Source organism: Papio anubis, unplaced genomic scaffold (genome assembly GCF_008728515.1).
Source record: "Papio anubis isolate 15944 unplaced genomic scaffold, Panubis1.0 scaffold164, whole genome shotgun sequence".
Classification (NCBI taxonomy): Eukaryota; Metazoa; Chordata; class Mammalia; order Primates; family Cercopithecidae; genus Papio; species Papio anubis.
In genome coordinates, this window is record NW_022161624.1 from 27,225 (window position 1) to 45,730 (window position 18,506).

Below are 18,506 nucleotides of genomic sequence, written 5' to 3' on the forward strand. Positions count from 1 at the left end.
CTTTATAATTGGATACAAGCATGAGAGGTCCTCAAAATCAAAGATGAGCCAGTAGGATATAGTTTAAATAGAGCCTCTCTGACCACAGCTCCAGAGAGCCCAAAGCAATTTGTGGTATTGTGGCCACATGCCACTACTTCAAGTCAATTTCCCACAACTTGGCATTTCAGTTTCCTGACCACTATCCAAAACAAGGGTGGATTTTGTGCATTAAACTTCCCTTGCTTCATCATAGCTAGGTTTTTGAAGAGAGATAAAAAGCGGTGTATAAAAATAAGTGGGGATTTAGAGCTGATGATTTTGTGTATTGTTGAAGTATTGATGATGAGAAGTGTCAAACAACCAAGTCCCATCTTGGCTCCAGTGTTTTTGGGACAGTTTGGCTCAGTCTTGTTAGGATCGGGATCAAGAATGTCCCAGGTACAGATTCTAGGGCCAATTTCTAATACTTATCAAATACACACACATATACATATATGCATATACATGTATCTAAATAAAGAGGTGTGTGTGTATGTTCTTTGTGTATGTAGAGAGACAGAGAGGCAAAAAGAGAGACCACCTTAGCTCTAATTTATGGGATCAAATCTAATCCTGACAGATCAAATTGTAGTAGAAGTTATAAATCATACTTCTTATCTTACAATGGACTAGCATCACCTACTATATTTTAACTCCTTTATGAATGTACTTATAGTTACTAATAATAATAGGAAAAGCTAATATTCATTAAGCTTTTATAATGTGTTAGGAATTCTTAGAGCTTTATAGGCATGTATTCACTCCTCATACAATCCTATGAGGTAGAACTATAATTTTCTTCATTTTTAAAATGAGGGAACTGAGGCACTAGAAGACGAAGTTACTTGCCCAAGATTATGGAGCTAGTAAGTGGTAGAACAGGACCTGAATCCATGTATCTATAGAGCCAGCCTAGTGGCAAAGAGGCACCCCCTCTATAGATCTCCCCAATGTTCTTCCTTTTCTTACTCAAAATTAACCAATTCTAATTGATCAGGTTACATGAGATTATATTGTAGTCCATGTCTTACAGAGAAAAACATTTCTAAGAAACCAAATCAAATCAAGAAGAAAATGAACCACATTTATTATAATTTGAAAACATAAAAGTTAAACAGATTAAACAGCTAAGCTGTCCCATTTGAAACAGATGTCACAAATCATAAGCAGTTAAGAGCAAGATATCTATTGCACTGCTGAAATTTTAAAACAAACAAAAATGATTACTGGAAACAAAGGTTTGGATGAAATTATTTCATTAAAATGTAAACTCTCATCTTACCTCACATATAAGGAAATGGGTACAACTGTATTGAGAATAATAATATATGACCAGAATGTTAAGAATCCGGAGAACACAGAGCTCTTCTCTCCTTCATTCCAAAAGAGGAAAGTTCTAAATTGGTCCCCAATTTGACTCTCCCAGATTGAATTTCCTATTGCAAGAATAATTCCCAAGCATATCAGAAACCCAAAAATCTGAAATAAGATAGAAGTCTGGTTAAGGTTAACTTGAACCCAAAATTAGTCATATCAACATGATCTAATTATGCGTCTAACTCCAAGAAATAGTCATTTGAAAAGCAAGTATGCAAACCTCTTCTTACCATTAGTCATATGAATAAAATTTCAAATTTTTATGTCAGGAACTCAGCTAAATATTTTACATACATTTTCTCACTGAATCTGCCCATTGACGCTCTAAGATGGGAACAGTCATTATTCCCACTTTACAGTTTAAAAACAAAGTAAAATAGAAGCACCATAAAGACTATGTAACTTGTCTATGTTCACATAGTTAACAACTTCACATCCTCAATTTGTGGTAAGTAGGTATATTTAGGTGGCTTAATTAAAGGAGACCATATGCACTGATTTGTCCTGGATGGCCCCAGTTTACAACCATTGTCCAGATGTAATAGTAATCATGTTGCATTTCACCTTCAAAAGTGTCCTGTTTGGATGATAAATTATATGGCCACCCAAGGCATAAATGCAAAAGAAAATATCAGTGATAAAGAACAATTTCAGACTAACCAAGTCTCTTGGCTATAGATCTGGCTACACAATCCTTACTTGAGGTCAACAAGAAATGTAAGGATAACTAAAATACTTCATGACATGTATACTTTACTTTTAGGATACAAATGTGGGAAGCAACTTGAAAACCATTAGCAGACACTTACATTGTTATTAGTAACAGAATTAGAAAAACACATATTTGTAGGTATAACAACTAGAGAGACAACAAGGTCAATCTACAGTGAGTCTAAAACCCTTCCTGGGAAAGGAAAGGCCACAGACTCAGTGAACATGGTTAAGACCTGAGTTGAAGAAGATGTTGCGGAGACTTTGTTCAGCTGAGTGTCACACTATGTTGGGAGCTGAGACCAGCCAATGTAGAGGGAAGAGTAGGGCTAGAGAACAGAAATGGATTTTTCCTCTATTTCCTTTTTCTTCCAAGAAAGAATATTCAGAAATTCTAGAGCTGCTTTCTTCCTTATTCCATAATATGGGCATGTAAGAATAGGTGTATAAGAAGAAAAGATTGGGAAAAGTCTGATTTAAAGTATATTAGAAAACCATATATGAGAGAAAAGTAGGACTGTGAATCCCCAAAACTTCTATGACTTTGGTACCTATATTATAGTATCCTCTTTAATGGCTGAGACTACAAATTAATTAAACATGACTTTAGAGCATTAAAATTTAATGTAAAATACATTAAATGCCATAATTTAAGAATTGATTTGGCTTATAACTCCCCAGTGGGTCATCCTATTTTCTAGCATGAAAGATAGGGTCAGTTTGCTCTGTGGTGGGTAGACACACCCTGCATGCCCTGAAGTGGAGTCAGGGCTATTTAAATGAGAAATTCCTTGGGGGCAGAAGGGTAACAAACCCTTATGGGCATGTCTTCTTGGTCTCATAGGCTCTGTATGAAGGTGACTGGTATTGCTGGAGAAAACCCCAGGTCTGCAGGTGATACTGAAAGTAAAACACAAAGCCGGGCCAATATTTTGTGCACAGCAAGTGCTAATTTCCTTCTTTCCTTATTCAGAGTACAACTATTACATATCAGGTAAGCAAATACATATTGAGCTCAGATTCTTTATGATTGTGAGCCTGTGATAGGGTACATGTGAAAACATGGTTTGAAGTCACAGTCTTTATATTTTAAAGTGGCTGTCTTCGAATTTTACCCCTATACAAGCAGACAAAGTAGTATTACACAAAGACTAGATATTATATCAATAATAAGAGGTAGCACAGGCTTAACTGACAAAAGGATGGAATGTAAGGAATATCTGAATATTTTTGGTAATCGGGTGGTAGAGAAGATCATTTCAAAAGAATCAGAAGTAAAAAAACAAACAAACAAAACAGTTAATAAGAGAAAGATAATCATGAGCTAAGGAGGTTAGAGGTCTCTGTGAAGGAGGAGAACTGTGAGGTGGGGCTCAAAGGATTCATAACCAGAACCACCTACATAATTTTCAGGGTTCAGTGCAAAATGAAAATGTGGGACCTTCTGTTCTAAAAGTATTAAGAATTTCTAGATGGCAACAGAAGTTCAATAAACCAAACATAAGGCCCTCTGAGTGTGGGGCCCTGTGTGGTTACACAGATTACACGCCCATGAAGCCAGCCTTGCCCACCATAAGCTATGTATAGAGGATCTGAAAAAAAGTAAGATAACAAAAACATCAAACTGCCTTAAAAACTATGTTTGGTTTTCCAAAAACAAATCCTTGGGATATGGGGAATTTGCAAGACCATGAATACTTCCATAAACACTAACCTACCTCTCATGATAAATTCTACCACTGATTGAGAAATTAGCATAATCTAGAAAATAGAAGGCAGTGTAACTGAGCCTCAAATGCAAAATCCCCAAAAACAAACTCCACAAGGAGAATATAGGCTTCTTAAAGAATTCCCAGCAAGATACAGTAAATATATTAAGATAACAATGACTAGTGATATTGCCTAGTTTTGTAACTTACCCATAGTACTAGAGTATTCATCAATCTATCAATGCTTGTCCTTTTAAACTTTGTCTTACCACTATTCTGCATTAGTTTAGTGTCAGGGCCTGCAAAAACAAAAAAAGTAAATAACTTTGAAATGATATGATTATGTATTCTTATTCTTATTATTGCTCACATCAAATGTCTCTGAAAGAAAAAAATATATATTTTTCACAATAATTTAACTTTTATTAAGAGCAAGGGCCATTAAATTGTATACGATTCTCAACAATTAGGTTAACAACAATCCTGGAAACTGCAAGAGATGTGGTCTTCTTAGACCAGGATATATACAGTTAGAACTTGTAGTTGATAGGTTTAAGTAAAGCTATTTTTTCAAAGTCTATGCACAAATAGGCTTCTAGTTTGACATAGTTAAAGATAACACAGTCAAGAAAAGTGAGGAATAATTTGGAAATATTAAAAAGAATGCAGCAACAAACACAATTCAGAACACTAAGGTAAAAAATGGAAAAATAAGAAATCAAATTCTAGATCTGTTTCCCAAAAAGATTTGAGAGGTCCCTTTGAAGGAGAAACTAGAATAGCCCCCAAAATACATAAGCAAGTAATTTAAACCTTTATTGTGTATCATATACTGCATGTATATAACATGTAATTTTTGCAAAGATGAGAACTGTCTTAAACGTTGTGTTAGATTTATTTCAGGTAATTACATTATCCCATGATAAGTGCCTTGTTCCCAGAATTCTAAGCATATAATCAACTGCTTTAGAAGTGGGTTATCAGATGATGAACAAATAAAAATATTGAAAAATATTGTTAAAGAAATTCCTTGTGGACAGAGAAAACGCTAAATAAAAGCAATTAAGTTTTAATTAAAGCTAATTTCTCTAGTGTTTCCTCTCCATGTAGTCTTCTCATGATTTTCAATCCATAGAGCCATTTAATATAGGAGAAAGGGGGAAATTAAAGAAAGGAGAAAAGGGAGGCACACCCAAAATTATATACCACTCCAGAAGTCAGGGAAGGATAGGCACATCCTTAAAAGACTTTCCTTTATGTAAGAGAAAAACAGAAGCAATAATTGAGGTTTCATAACAATTCATTGTCTTAAGTTGGAAATTGCATCCCAGTGTCCTATTCCTAGCTACTGCTGTGTATAGGAGACCACCCACATTTTCTCAGAATCATTTATTAAAATCATATGAACATTGAGGATGGGAAATATTTCTTTTATGGTAAAGATCACAAAGGCCAAATAGTCTGCAACCATAGCACCCTGAACATACTTGATCTCATCTGATCTCAGAAGCTAAGCTAAGCAGGTCAGGCCTGGTTAGTACTTGGATGGGAGACTGCCTGGGGATACTTGGTGCTGTAGGCTTTAAAAAAAAAACACATAAAGTTTGTGGTTGCTAAAAACTGAAATAAGGAAAGACCAGTTAGGTGCTGAAAATGTACATTTCATTAAGCACACAAATGCACACAGACTAATAAGGAATCCTCTTTATGAATTGTTAAGCACTTATGTAAATATAACCACAAGTGTTTATATGCACATCTCTTCTTCTCATTGTCAAAGACCCTGAAAGAATTTTCTGCACTCAACAGCCTCTGTTTTCTTATCTCCCACTCGTTACTCAACCTAGTCTCTGGGCCAATCACAACACCAAAACAGATCTGGTGTTATCATCAATATCCTCCATAACTTCTTGACCACTCAGCAATCTTTGACACTGTTGACTATTCCATCTTTTTGAAACATACTCTCCCTTTAGCTTCTGTGTTATAATGTTCTCCTGCTTTCCTTCCTACCTCTTTGGTAGCTCCTTTCCTGTCTTCCGTGATACTTACCCTCCTTTCCCTTTACCCACTTACTAAAGACTGAGAATCCTTAAGACGCAGGCATAGGTCACCTTATCTTCTTACTCAATCTTCCCTGGACAATGTCACCTAAGACCGTAGCTTTAAGACTAATAGTTTTAATAATATAGACAAGATGTGTATCCCCAGCTCATGCTGTTCCTCTGAGCTCTAAATCCATATATTTAAACCTACGTATTGTGTTTCCTGTATATTTCCATCTGGATTCTTCTAAGGCTTCTCAAGTGGCCCTTGTCCAATCTAGCTTACAATCTTTCTCCAAGCTTCTCATCTCAGTATCATCACCATCCGTCCAGTTGTGAAGATTGGAAGAAACCTCGGTCATAGTGGATAACTTTATCATCCTCACCTTCAAACCTGGTCATCAAAGGTTGTCAATTCAACTTTCTAAAAGCCTTCTGAATTTATCTACTTCCCTTTCCTTTCACAATCTCCGCCCTAATCTAAGGGACTGTCATCTCTCAACTGTAAAAACCTAGAAACTTTGTCTCCCTGCATCCACTCTGCCCCCAAAACTAACCAATATTTTTCCTCCTCCCCAACCCCAGGACCTGCTGTCTATTTACAAACATTACAAACAGTTTTGGCAAGATTAAGCCTTTCACAATTAACACATATATACCCACCTGTTTGACAACTTACAATGGTGTCCCGAAGCTCTTAGGATAAAGATCAAAATTCTGGATACTGACCACAAGGTCTACCAGCGTGATCTAGCCCCTATCCATGTCTCCAGTCCCATATCCATCTGTGTTCTCCATACCCCATACTGGTCTTCTTTTTTGACCTCACTTTCCTTACTCCTGCCACAGGGCCTTGGCCATTGATATGATTTTGGCTTGAGATGAATACCTCTTTCTCTCTCCTACCATACTGAAAATCATACGAGTGAAGGTACTACATTTGCTTTTGTTCACATTTTTAATCCCCAATGAGTAAGTAGGATAATGCCCAGCATATAGTAGACATTCAATAAATAATTTGTAAGTAAATTAATTTTTAAGTAAATTAATTTTTTGAACATCTACATTTCACCTATTATCTCAACTAATGCTTACAACAAACTAACAAATTAGGGACTATTATCCTCAGTTCAATAATAATGAAACTGAGTTTAAAGAATTGAAATTGTGTGAGATTTCTCATCTAGTAAGTGTCAGTGTGAGAATTTGAACCTCGATGTAAGTAATTCTAAAGTTCTTGGTCTTTACTATTTTCTAAAACTATATGAAATAGTCAACCAATATCTAAGACTGTGTCTTATTCAGGATCCTAAAAGGAAATAGATGACACATCGAACAAAGATAATTGGAGGAGGTTTATTTATAAAGGAACTCTTCACAGAAAGCGTAGGTGGGGGCCGGGCGCGGTGGCTCAAGCCTGTAATCCCAGCACTTTGGGAGGCCGAGACGGGCGGATCATGAGGTCAGGAGATCGAGACCATCCTGGCTAACACGGTGAAACCCCGTCTCTATTAAGAAATAGAAAAAACTAGCCGGGCGAGGTGGCGGGCGCCTGTAGTCCCAGCTACTCGGGAGGCTGAGGCCGGAGAATGGCGTGAACCCGGGAGGCGGAGCTTGCAGTGAGCTGAGATCCGGCCACTGCACTCCAGCCTGGGTGACAGAGCGAGACTCCGTCTCAAAAAAAAAAAAAAAAAAAAGAAAGCGTAGGTGGGATTATAGGGGAAACAAAAGGTTAGTGCATTAACGAAGGGCATGTAGCAATCAAGCTGTTTCTCCATCTGAGCCAGAAGGGACGAAGGGAAAGAATGGCTACTGGACTCTAAGGGAAAGAGGTGATAGGAATTTGCAGCCCTTAGAGTAAGAGTGGCCTTCTGCTGATAGATCTGGCCAGCCTGAAGTTACCATACAAGAATGCAGCCTGAAGGAGTAAATACCTTGACTGTAATCTCCTTTCTCCTTTTGATCTCATCCTAGGGAGCCCTGAGACAAAGCCCAACCAGAAGCAGAAGTACAAGGTAACCTGTTAATATAAACCACACAAGTAAGCCTCCTAGGGCAGAAAGAAGGGTGGAAAAAGGTGAGAGGAAATCTGGAGAGGCAGACAGAAGACATCTAGGACAAAAATGCACTGTGCACTCAAGATGGTACAGACTCCTAGAGACTGTTTAAATGAATATAATTCCTGCCCTCAGAAACAAGATTTTCTCCTCTCTTAAGCGTAAAGAAGGCATTACCAGGGAAGTGTAGCCTAGCTGTTAATATATATTAGACCTTCATAAATAATACGTTTGTAAAGCAAACCATATCTGTGTCATCTATATTCCTTGCACAATTCCTAGTGGTAGGTATAACTAGAGTAATAATACAGAAAGAATACTTAATAATTCATTGGATATTTTTCATTAGACCTAGGTGTTGACCTGGAACTAGTTCCCCAACTAAATGTCTTAAGACTTAGAGGTTTTGCGACATCCATTTGTACATCTCTGACACTGACGAAGCCAACCACTAATTCTTCTGTTTGCCAGCATTCTAAGAAAGCTTTCTACCAACATTTGTAACCAGACTAAAGTCAATGCAGGCATGCTCTGCTTTACAAATATCCACTTGATAAGGTCCCCTGCAAGTGAATACCGTGGCCAAATCACAAGAGAAGGGAGTATTCCCCCTCTCCCTGCTGCCTGCTGCCTGCTGCCAAAGTCCAGAGAGCACTAAGTTTTTCCAACTCTCAGCCTAGAGAGCAGGCTGGGTGCTCTGAATTAAATTTGAAAGGAGGGAGAAGCAGAAAAGGAAAGAAAATAACATTTGTCAAGCATCCTTTTCCATATGCATTATCTCATTGAGCACTTAAAATGACTCTAATGTACTCATTATTATCCCCATGTTACAGCAGAAAAAAAACTAAAGCTTAGGAAGTGTAAGTAACCAAAGCTTACAGTCCTATAGCTGGTAAAAATAATAATAATAATAACAATAAATAAAAAAAATAGTAATAAATCCAAACTCAGGTCTGCCCAATCGAAATTCTGTGAACTTTCTGTTACAATTCCTTGGAGGGAGGCCTGTTCAACTTACCAGCCAACTTCCATGTTTTTCAGAGCATTTTCCCATAAAGGAACCTTACAAAGAAGAACTTGGCCTCTCAGTAGTTCACAACAGCTGCCCTAGCATGAAACATTGCAGCTGAACTTGAGTCCTGAATTAGCCATTCCAAACAAGATCACAGAAACACAAAGTTTGGGGCTTTATCCCATCCATAGGATGAAGCACTTCTATCTCTATGATGACAGGAAGCAAGTCAGGAGGGTATTTCCCATCAGAAGACCACGAAATTTCCCCATCATTAAGTAGGAAGTTAAAGGAATGTTCATGGACAAGCTTAGCTCTCTCTTTATCTGCGTAACGAAATATATGATCATATGTTTATTTCCCCAACTAAAACATAAAAGCTCATTTCTAGGGATTTCCCAGGTCTTTACAACGGCAGTGCCCCAAGCAGCAAGAGCACTGATAACACTGACAGCTGACAGTATTTAGAGGAATTGGGAGAACAATTCTAGGTTTGGAACACTTCTAAGATTTTAATGAACACTTTGTTGTTGTTGAGGAAGGTCAGTTAAGAAAAACATTCCAATTTTGATTGCACATAGTCAAGAGGCCCAAAACACATCTTAATTTGGTGTCACAATAAACAGGACTTTTAAAATCAAGGGCTGGCAATTGAAGCCATGAGTACAATTTGAGTGGCTTTATGAAATGGTGCTACTGTAAGCTTTCTTAGCAAGAGAGGGCCACCTTGGGCCTACATAAATAAAGCAGAGAAAAGAAATATGGTGGGCAAGAAGAGTAAGAGGCACCTCCCCCTACCCTACCCACCCCCATCATGCACAGTCTTTCCAGAACCCACTCTCCTATTTACGAACAGTGGAAAAAGTTATGGAGTATAAACAGAAATGATTACAGGATCAAGAAGCCTTTTCCAAAAGGTCTGCTTGACCTTTGCAAACTACAAAATTAACTGCACAGCCAGGGGCTTTCTTTCATACTCTTACCCACTTTAAAGGCAGATTCATACATAAAATGACAAAGGTGATTAAGATGGGGTTAATAAAGAAAAATTAAGCAGTAGGTTTCTAGCACCCACTGTCTAGTTAAAACTCCAGCATCTTTAAGAATAAGATGGCAGTAGTTCCTCATACAGCACGGCCACCTGTACTCTTTTCAGAGCAATGGTGTTTTCTCCTGGTGTCCTACAATCTGAAGCCAGCTCCAGAGCACTACTTCGCATGGAATGAAAGCACTGTGCTCATCAGAACTTGGAGAATCGTAGACTGTGCTAGTGTACGTTGCAGGAAAGGTTCCCATAGAGCTAGGTCACATGCTGTACCTGCAAAAATAACCATTCCAAAACACCAGCTGGTATTTCTCAGGATGCAGCCTCTCAGGATTATCTTCTCATTGTTGAGGGAGTGCTTGCTGTCTTTCCAAGAAAGGATTCCCATGAATTTATCTAACTTGTTGTTAGGCGCCTCACAGACAACAATCCCTGGAAAATAAAAAAACAAAACAAACCTCTTTACGACTCACCCAAAATTCTCTTCAGAAGCCCACAGCACTGTTTTACCACTGTTTCCCTTTAACAGCACGGGGTTACATACACAGAATTGTGCTAGAAAAAATAAGCTGGGAGGTAGAGAAATGGAAAGCCATCAACTATTTTGAAACACAGTTTTCTGTACTGTCCAAATAAAAATTTTAAAAAAAGAAAACAAATAACAATAGAAATCTTAAGAGCCATGGGATATTTTTTCTTTTAAAAAAAAAAAAAGAGCATATCTTTACTTCTAGTTTATAACAAATAATTTTTGAAAAGATAAAGCAGTGACTGTCCTAAAAGTTTCTCTTATTCCATCTCTTTCAGCTAAATGTGAACTTTTACACAGTTTAAAATAGCATACTTCCAGTCTCACAACAAAAGTTAACCATCTTTCTAAGCTCATAATCAGGATTTCAGAGGTCCTACTGTATTCCACCAGAAATAAACCTGGGCCTTGTTTGCCACATGTGTCTGAGAATGCGTGTGATTCCTTTCAGCTGTTCTATGCTTCTTATCTTGATTAGATTCAGAGTTATGGGGACTCTCAAAGGCACCATATAACTTGCCCCTAGAAGATGTTTCTAGTTTCTTTAATTCCAAACCAAAGGCATGCCCACTCCAAATCAACGAATCAATTCGTTCCATTATTTCAATATGAAAATATACATTTAGGATGGGGGTTCTCTAGATAGAAAAAGAAACCACAAAGAATCTTTCACGGACCCTATCACAAAACATAACTATTAGATTAATATACATATCCACTGCAAAAGGTGAGGAAAAATTATTATACATAATGAGTACAAAGACACGAAAGAACAGAATGGAGGGAGAGAGGAACAGAGGGAGGAAGGAAAAAAGAGAGGGGAGATATGAAAAAGGAAGCTGTGGTTAGATCCAGTCAGGATTTGAGTCGGAGTTGGGGGTGAGATTAGTACCTACAAAGTTCTCTCTCTCAAAAACAAACAAACAAAAATACATTCACATTTAATCAGAAGTCAAAAGGGCAAGTTGAAACATAAAACGTAGCATTTGGAAAATAAAAAGGGGACTGTATCTTTAGCGCTGATTAAAGAGAAAGGGGACCAAGTAAGCCTAGAGATCTATATTACACTGACTCCATCCACTCTCCAAGCTGCCGTCTGAACTTAAAAGAGGCTTCTTAGGTGGGTCCCCTTTCTTCCTAGGATACTCCCTTTAAAACTACTAAACAGAGGTAACAGCAACCAGTTGCCACAAGGCCACTGGTCACTCCTGACCAACCAGATCACTAACAGCCCTTGCATTAAAAAAACAAAAGCAAATAAAACTGTGAAAGGAATGAGGGTCTCATGGCCTCAGGGCCGCTTTTCCAACCTCCACCTGTCTTTCCCCAGTATAACAAAAGTACTGCCTAAAGCCTTTCCACTCAGGCACTCACTGGCAGTTTCCCAGACATCCCTATTTCCCACTGCTAAATAGAGACTACTGGCAGGAGGATTTGGATAAGACAAATAACCTTGCCAAGGGAAGGGGCTGAATTCTGGTTAGCTCCATTATGGCCTTTCACTGATAGTAAAAAGTAAATTAAAACCGATTTAAACTGGCTCAAGATGTTTGGACAACTATGTTGTAGATGGGGAGACATTTTCAGAATTCAATATCTTTTCTTCTTGACCAATTTTCACTCTGAATTGTAAAATCTTGAATTGGCTATCACCAGCAAAATCTACATAAAATAACAGGTTAACAGTAACACTTAAAGTTTATTTCAGATTCTTGACCCAAGACTCAATTTCTCAGGCTTCAAACTGAGCCACTTAAAAAAAAAAAAAAAAAAAAAATGTGCTTTGGGCAAAAACAACATGATATGCAATCCCTGCCAAAAGGAATATAAAAAACAGGTTCATTTGATCATTTCTATTGTCGTAAGCAAAGACTGACATGGAGGCAAATACAGCCTTAAACACGTTGGCTCGCTCCTCGCTGGCCTCACACCAAGGGTGTGGTTCTAGACAGGAACAGGCAGTAGGGCCAAGGGGTACTGCCTGGGTTCTTGGAGGCTAAGCCCCAATTCAGCCTTTCTCAAAGAGTGTGGTCTCGGTGATGTAAGTTCTAAATACAGGCCCCAGTCAAAACAAAATGGTGGGAACAAAGCCAAACTACATTTGTTTTTATCATTAGAAGTGCTCGGCTTCCCCTTTTTAAGCTCTATTAGCATAAAACACACACTTCCCAATTTCTTTTGTACCACTTTCCAAAAGGGATGAACAGATTCCTTTGAAGGGAGCACTGTATTCACCTTTGTATTCCTATAAACTATTATACTATCTACATAATAGGATCTTTGTCGAAGAGATGGATAGAAAAAATTTCAGATGATTTCAAGAGAGAGGTTAAGAGATGAGATGGATATGAGAGCAGATCTAAGAAAAATGGACAAAGTAGGTATATTTCCATGATAGTGATGAAGGACTAGAAAACCAAATAGCCGAGGCACAACAGGCGGGGCTTAGTTTCTGGCCTAAATCTAACGGGAGCCGAGTAGATCGGAGAGTACTGAAAACAGGTGGGAGCATTAAAGTGCATTAGAAGCAGCCAAAATGAGAGCCTAGCCATGAAGCATAACAAGGATGAGGGGAAAGCTCTCTTAGGACCCTTCTTCCTTTTGCTAGTTCAATCAGAGAAGAGAAAGAGGATGTAAATGGTCAGTTTGACAATTGATGAGGAAACAGTTTAGGAAAAAATCACATCATTTCTCACATAGTCATTTATTGAATACATATTTGGAGCACAAAGTCATCTTTAATGGGCAATAATAAAGCTGGAAGAAAATCACGTCAATAATGAAGTGTAAATACAATCAAACTAGCTGCTCATATCTGTTTGCCCCTCTGAAGAGAAGACAGGAAAGCAGATTGCAATCTATCCATTTGACACTCACACAGAAATACTCTAGACCCACACTGAAAAAAATCTACAGGATCTCATTCTGGACCTTCCTAAGCATTCTAGATTTAGTCAGCCGGATTGTTGGTTAATTACCAACTTGACAGACTTCTCGAGTTAAGTATTAACCTCAAAGAGAAAGTCTGCAGCTTATCATAAACATGGAACTCAGTGCCCAATATTCTATGATTTTCCAGAGAAGCTGGCTTCATCTCTTTGTGTACATTATTAATAGAAATAGTTACTGATTATCTGAACTGCAACTCTTCCATAAGACAAATTATCCAGCAAATAAAACATCAATATTGCTGTTCAAGAATTTCTCTAGCCAAGAGTTTCTTAGCATTTTAGAGATTGCCCACTACTGTTTGCCCTGAAGATTGTGACAAATATTTATTTATTTTCTTAGAAAGAAGAGTGTCACCTTCCTATTTTCTAAAGCTTCTTTACTCTTCAACTGTCAAGGTTCACCCATCCATCATTACCATAATGGCATGTCGGCACCAGCAGTAAAGATTCCGCCTTTACGTGGAATCTATGCCTCATGCGTCAGCTGTGCTGTTGGGGTGTGCTCCTGTCCAGGTGAATAGGAAAGCTATCTGGTAAGCAAAAAAACTCACAAGATGCTAACCAAGCTATTTTATTTTTTTAACCAAAAAGAGATGCTTATTTTTCCATGTTTTAATTACACACATGCTATTCTTTAGAAAGAACCACAAAATATACAAGGATTCCTGAATAAAGAGTCAACCTTTCCCTGGTTCAGAATTCAGCATTAACAGTCATACAAAATATGTAAACTTGTCAGGAGTTGCAGAAAACAGATCTCAGTTCAGTCAGTAACAATATGCAAAAGATTCTTAAACACATTTCGACAATTTACATCCGGGGATTTCCCCAAGGAATAAGAATGTCCAGTTTACATAATAATAATTGACAAGTATTTCAGTTACTTGTTTATAAAAGCTTTTCAATTCCCATAAGACTTTAACATGAAAATCAAGGCCCACTCAATCTCTTTTTATATTATATTTGATCTACAATGTTAGATCAAGTTATGTATCTTTTCTTACAAAATTCAAGAGACCATAAATCATTTTTTTCTGATGTTTGAAATGTATAAAAATATTTGCATGAGAACTTTTCAAATAAATGGATTTACCTGCCAAAACCCAACTCTCTTGTGTGCACTGATCTCTACATTTGGCCAAGTCTTCTATAAACTCTTGTCAGGGATCTTGACATTCAAAATCACTGAGAACATTGCTACGTTTTAAAAATATGATGACCTCATCCTTGTCCTGGATGGACTTGATCTCTGGTAATTAATTTTGTACCTTCAGGTTTAGAATATTTTAAAATTTCATTTATTTCCCTAATCAGGAGCTAAGCTCTTGTGCTAATTTTCCCTAACTTTCCAATGCTGTCTTTCTACTTTGGTTTACAACCTGGGGTTTTGTGTCCTTTTGTGTCCTTTGTAAAATAGGCTTTGCCAAAAGTCCAGGGTTCATAGTCTGGCTTCTCCACTTAACAGCCATATGACACTGGGAAAGTTAATCAATTTACCTTGGTCTCAGATTCTTTATCCATAAATTGAGCTAACAATAATCTCTTCCTTCAAGAGTTGTAAGGGTTTAACAAGATAATGTGTGCAATTACTCAGCATGGTGCCTGGTACATAGGGAGCTCTTGCTCACATATCAACATCAAGTTTAGGGCCTGAGAACTTTAGGACCTTTACCTAATCAAAGGCTTCTTTAGGGATGAGACTTTTTTCAAGTCTGTCTTCTCCCCTGGGAAATAAGCTCTAAAAAAGCATGGCCTGAGCCTGACTTATTAACCACTGTATCCTAGGCTTAACAAATCCCTTGGCCTTGTGTTAAACATACATTTGCTAAATGAATAATGGGTGACTGTACACATATGGATGAAAGAAATCAGCTCACCAGAAAGACACTATCTTTGAATATAGATGCAAAAGTGAGGAGGCAGAGAGACTCACCAGAGACATCCTGAGGTTTCAACCCATCTCAGTTCTGACCCTATGTGTCCGAAACGTGGAGTCCCCAGTGGGAACTTCTCTGGGGATAGGAGTGGGAAATTCAGGTCTTTAGATACTTGGAAGATGTGCTTTTATGATTCAAGGACAGAAAACTGTAATTTGGTGCTAAAGAAAGTATTTGGCAAGTCTCAGAAGAAAAAACACACAGTAACCAGAAGCAAAAATAATGCCATACCCAGATTTGCCCAGAAGTCACAAATTAAAACATATACTTAGCACAGATAGAACATGGTAAAGAGTGTGCCTCACATATCTGTCTCATCTATTATACCTTGCCAAAGCTAGCCAGGTCATTGTCAAACATACACAATGTTGATATCTTATTTTAATTTAAACTAAAGGATGCAATATCTGGTTTTGATTCCCATGAGTCAAGAAAGTCTTTTTCCAATCACCAGAGGAAAACCTGTAATCTATTGATATTTCATTAGGACAAAGGTGAATAAAGAAGACACAAAAAAGGGAGTAGAAAAAGAACAAGGAGCAAAGGATCAAAAGAACCTGGATAATATATGGAGAGATCATTTATAATTCTACATACTTTGTTTTGCATCTTGTACTTTGGAGGTACTTAATAAAGACTTAAACCAATTACTATGGAGAGAGTGATTAAAACAAAGATAAAGAATGACAGAAAAGTGACACTGCAGGTGGAGAAAATAGCTAAGATAAAAAGTGAAGGAGGAAGATGAGATGAGAACAGTAAGCAAGAATACAGGAAGGAAAAAAAGGAAAGAGAAGAATGGTGAAATGGAGTAGTTAGAAAACCATGTGCAGATAGTGGAGTGTGTGTGTGTGTGTGTGTGTGTGTGTGTGTGATATTAAAATTGAAATGCATAAATTAGGTCTTGGAAAGAAGTGGATGGAGAAAATAACTGAAGGCCAAGGAAAGCAAGAGCAATCATGGGAAGGATTTAGGGTTTATTAACTGTCGTAACTCTTTCAAAGGCTTCCATGCCACATCTTGCATCATCCTCTTGGTCTTTAAATTTGGCTGCTAACTGGGGGGAATCTAATTTGTATATTGTTTCTAATTTATTTTCCTTCAATTCATCTATTCATTCTTCTGATGCTTTCTTAGAAACAGGAAATTATATTTTTTATTTATTAGAATAAACCCATAAAACACCCTGTTGCCTTGAACTTTAAGGTAGATTGAAATGCAGCCCAAGATTTTAAAACAAAAAAGTAAACTTAACAGAAACCTGGATTTTAGCCCAGAAGTGTACCAGCCTCATGAATTTGGCATTACATGTTTTCTGAAAAGCTGACCACAGTTTAAGTATATATAATCATAAAAAAGGGAGGCTCTGTATTGCCTTTATTGGGGAAAACAATTCTTCATTGGGGATTTGGTGAGTTGCCCATTCTGTATGAAGTAAATTCAAGTCATATCTAGTAAGTAATAATTATTAACACACCTTAAAAGTAAATTTTGTGAAGTATTTTTAAATGGCTATTTTTATATATAAGCAAGTCCTTTAACTTCTCAAGACCTGTTACCTCATGTGTAAAATCTTAGGGGAGGAAAGTGTTTTCAGCCTGAGCAAAACCACTTGTATTGGTTTAAATTTGGAGCTACTGTGTTCCAGTTTCTTACATCAGAAAGGATCTGAAGTAAAGACATTTTAAAACTACCATGCCAGCTGATCCCTCTCCCAGACACCTGCCTTCCAGGAGGATAGGATCCAGCACTCCTTCTCAGTCCTTCTCACCCCATCGTTTCACACTCCCTTCCTAGTCTCTTTACGTTAGGCCTTTCCTTTGCCCTCCCATGTCTTTTTGGGGCCTGATGCTGGTCTTCCTCTTTGCCCCACACTGGAATTTATAACTATTTATTCATTTTCTGCTATAAGAAGAAGAAAAAGCCAAGCAGGGTATGGTGGATTGAGAGTATAAGGAGTCATGCTGAAGAGAGGGATACTTAGCCCCAATCCTGTAGTTCCATGTAAGAAATCCACCTAATCCAGCCTGGCTCCTTATGCATTATCCTGGCATCGACTTACAGAGCCATGATTCTTGGAGGGTGTGGTAGAGACAGTTAATGCTCAACAAGTATTCATATTTGTTATTTCCTAGCCTCCCTTGCAGTTAAGTCAGGGCCAGGTGACAATGTTAGCCAATGAACTATAAGAGGAAGAAGAATTTAAAAACCACTGTGTCTCTTTCATCTTACCCTTTGCCCGATGCAGGGACCTCAGACGCCATTAGTCCAGATACTGTGGCTCCGTGACGGAGAAGGCCACCCAACCCACTCAGGATGTGACATGGGTAAGAATAAGCCTTTACTGTGTTTATGCCACTAAGATTGCAGGGTTGTTTATAACTGCATCATAGTGTAGCCTATCTGGGCAAACATCTAGGAAAGAATGGGACCTAAATAATTGTTAACAATCACGCTCTGCTTTTTGATGGTTAACAACACTAAAACTCATGAATTTCTACCTCTTCGTAGATCAATAGAGGTGTAAAGGTACAACTCTGCCAGGAAAGAAATGAGTAATAGTAAATTATATTTAGGTGGCCCTTTTAGGACTCCATAAATATTCAATGAGGTATTTTAAGCAAGTATTTTGATTCATGAACACAATTTACTTTTCTTGGATTCACATAACAGTAAAATTTCATTGAAAAAATTACTTAGTAGAAAATGTGTAATTTGTTTTATTCTAATCAAAATATTCCTTGGACCATTCAGTTTCCTGGCTACTCCCTGACTTAAATCTCAATTTGGAGGAATTTTTTTTCTATAAACATCTGTTATAAAGGCACTCATTTAAAAGAGATTAAAATATTAACAGAATCCAGACAGAGTTTACAAGCAACTGCAAAGCACAGGCAATAGAAGCTCTAAGCTCTGCACTGGAGAAACTTTACAACATAAACTTGCCTGTGCTTTAACTCATGTGATTATGCTAAGACCCTTATCCATGTTTTCCATAAGTGGATCCCCCAAAAACACATTTTGGAAGATTGTCTCAAACTCATGAAAATCTATTAGTAAATAAAGCCAATCTGTATGGATATACTAATATTCTGGGCCAGACTGACAAGTA

At 37.6% G+C, this 18,506-nt stretch overlaps 1 protein-coding gene and 1 pseudogene across 3 annotated transcripts in view; one reads left to right on the forward strand and one right to left on the reverse strand.

Annotated features, from left to right (window-relative positions):
* Positions 1 to 18,506, reverse strand: part of LOC116272698 (probable phospholipid-transporting ATPase IM) — a 144,298-nt gene that overhangs the window by 16,833 nt on the left and 108,959 nt on the right. For all 3 annotated transcript variants that reach the window (XM_031661463.1, XM_031661461.1, XM_031661462.1), the window contains 3 exons: positions 10,251 to 10,409; positions 4,029 to 4,117; positions 1,304 to 1,500 (listed from right to left, as the gene is read on the reverse strand). In XM_031661463.1, the coding sequence (XP_031517323.1) occupies positions 1,304 to 1,500; positions 4,029 to 4,117; positions 10,251 to 10,409 (445 nt within the window). The remainder of the gene's footprint in view (positions 1 to 1,303; positions 1,501 to 4,028; positions 4,118 to 10,250; positions 10,410 to 18,506) is intronic.
* LOC116272699 lies at positions 5,278 to 5,400 on the forward strand (annotated as a pseudogene).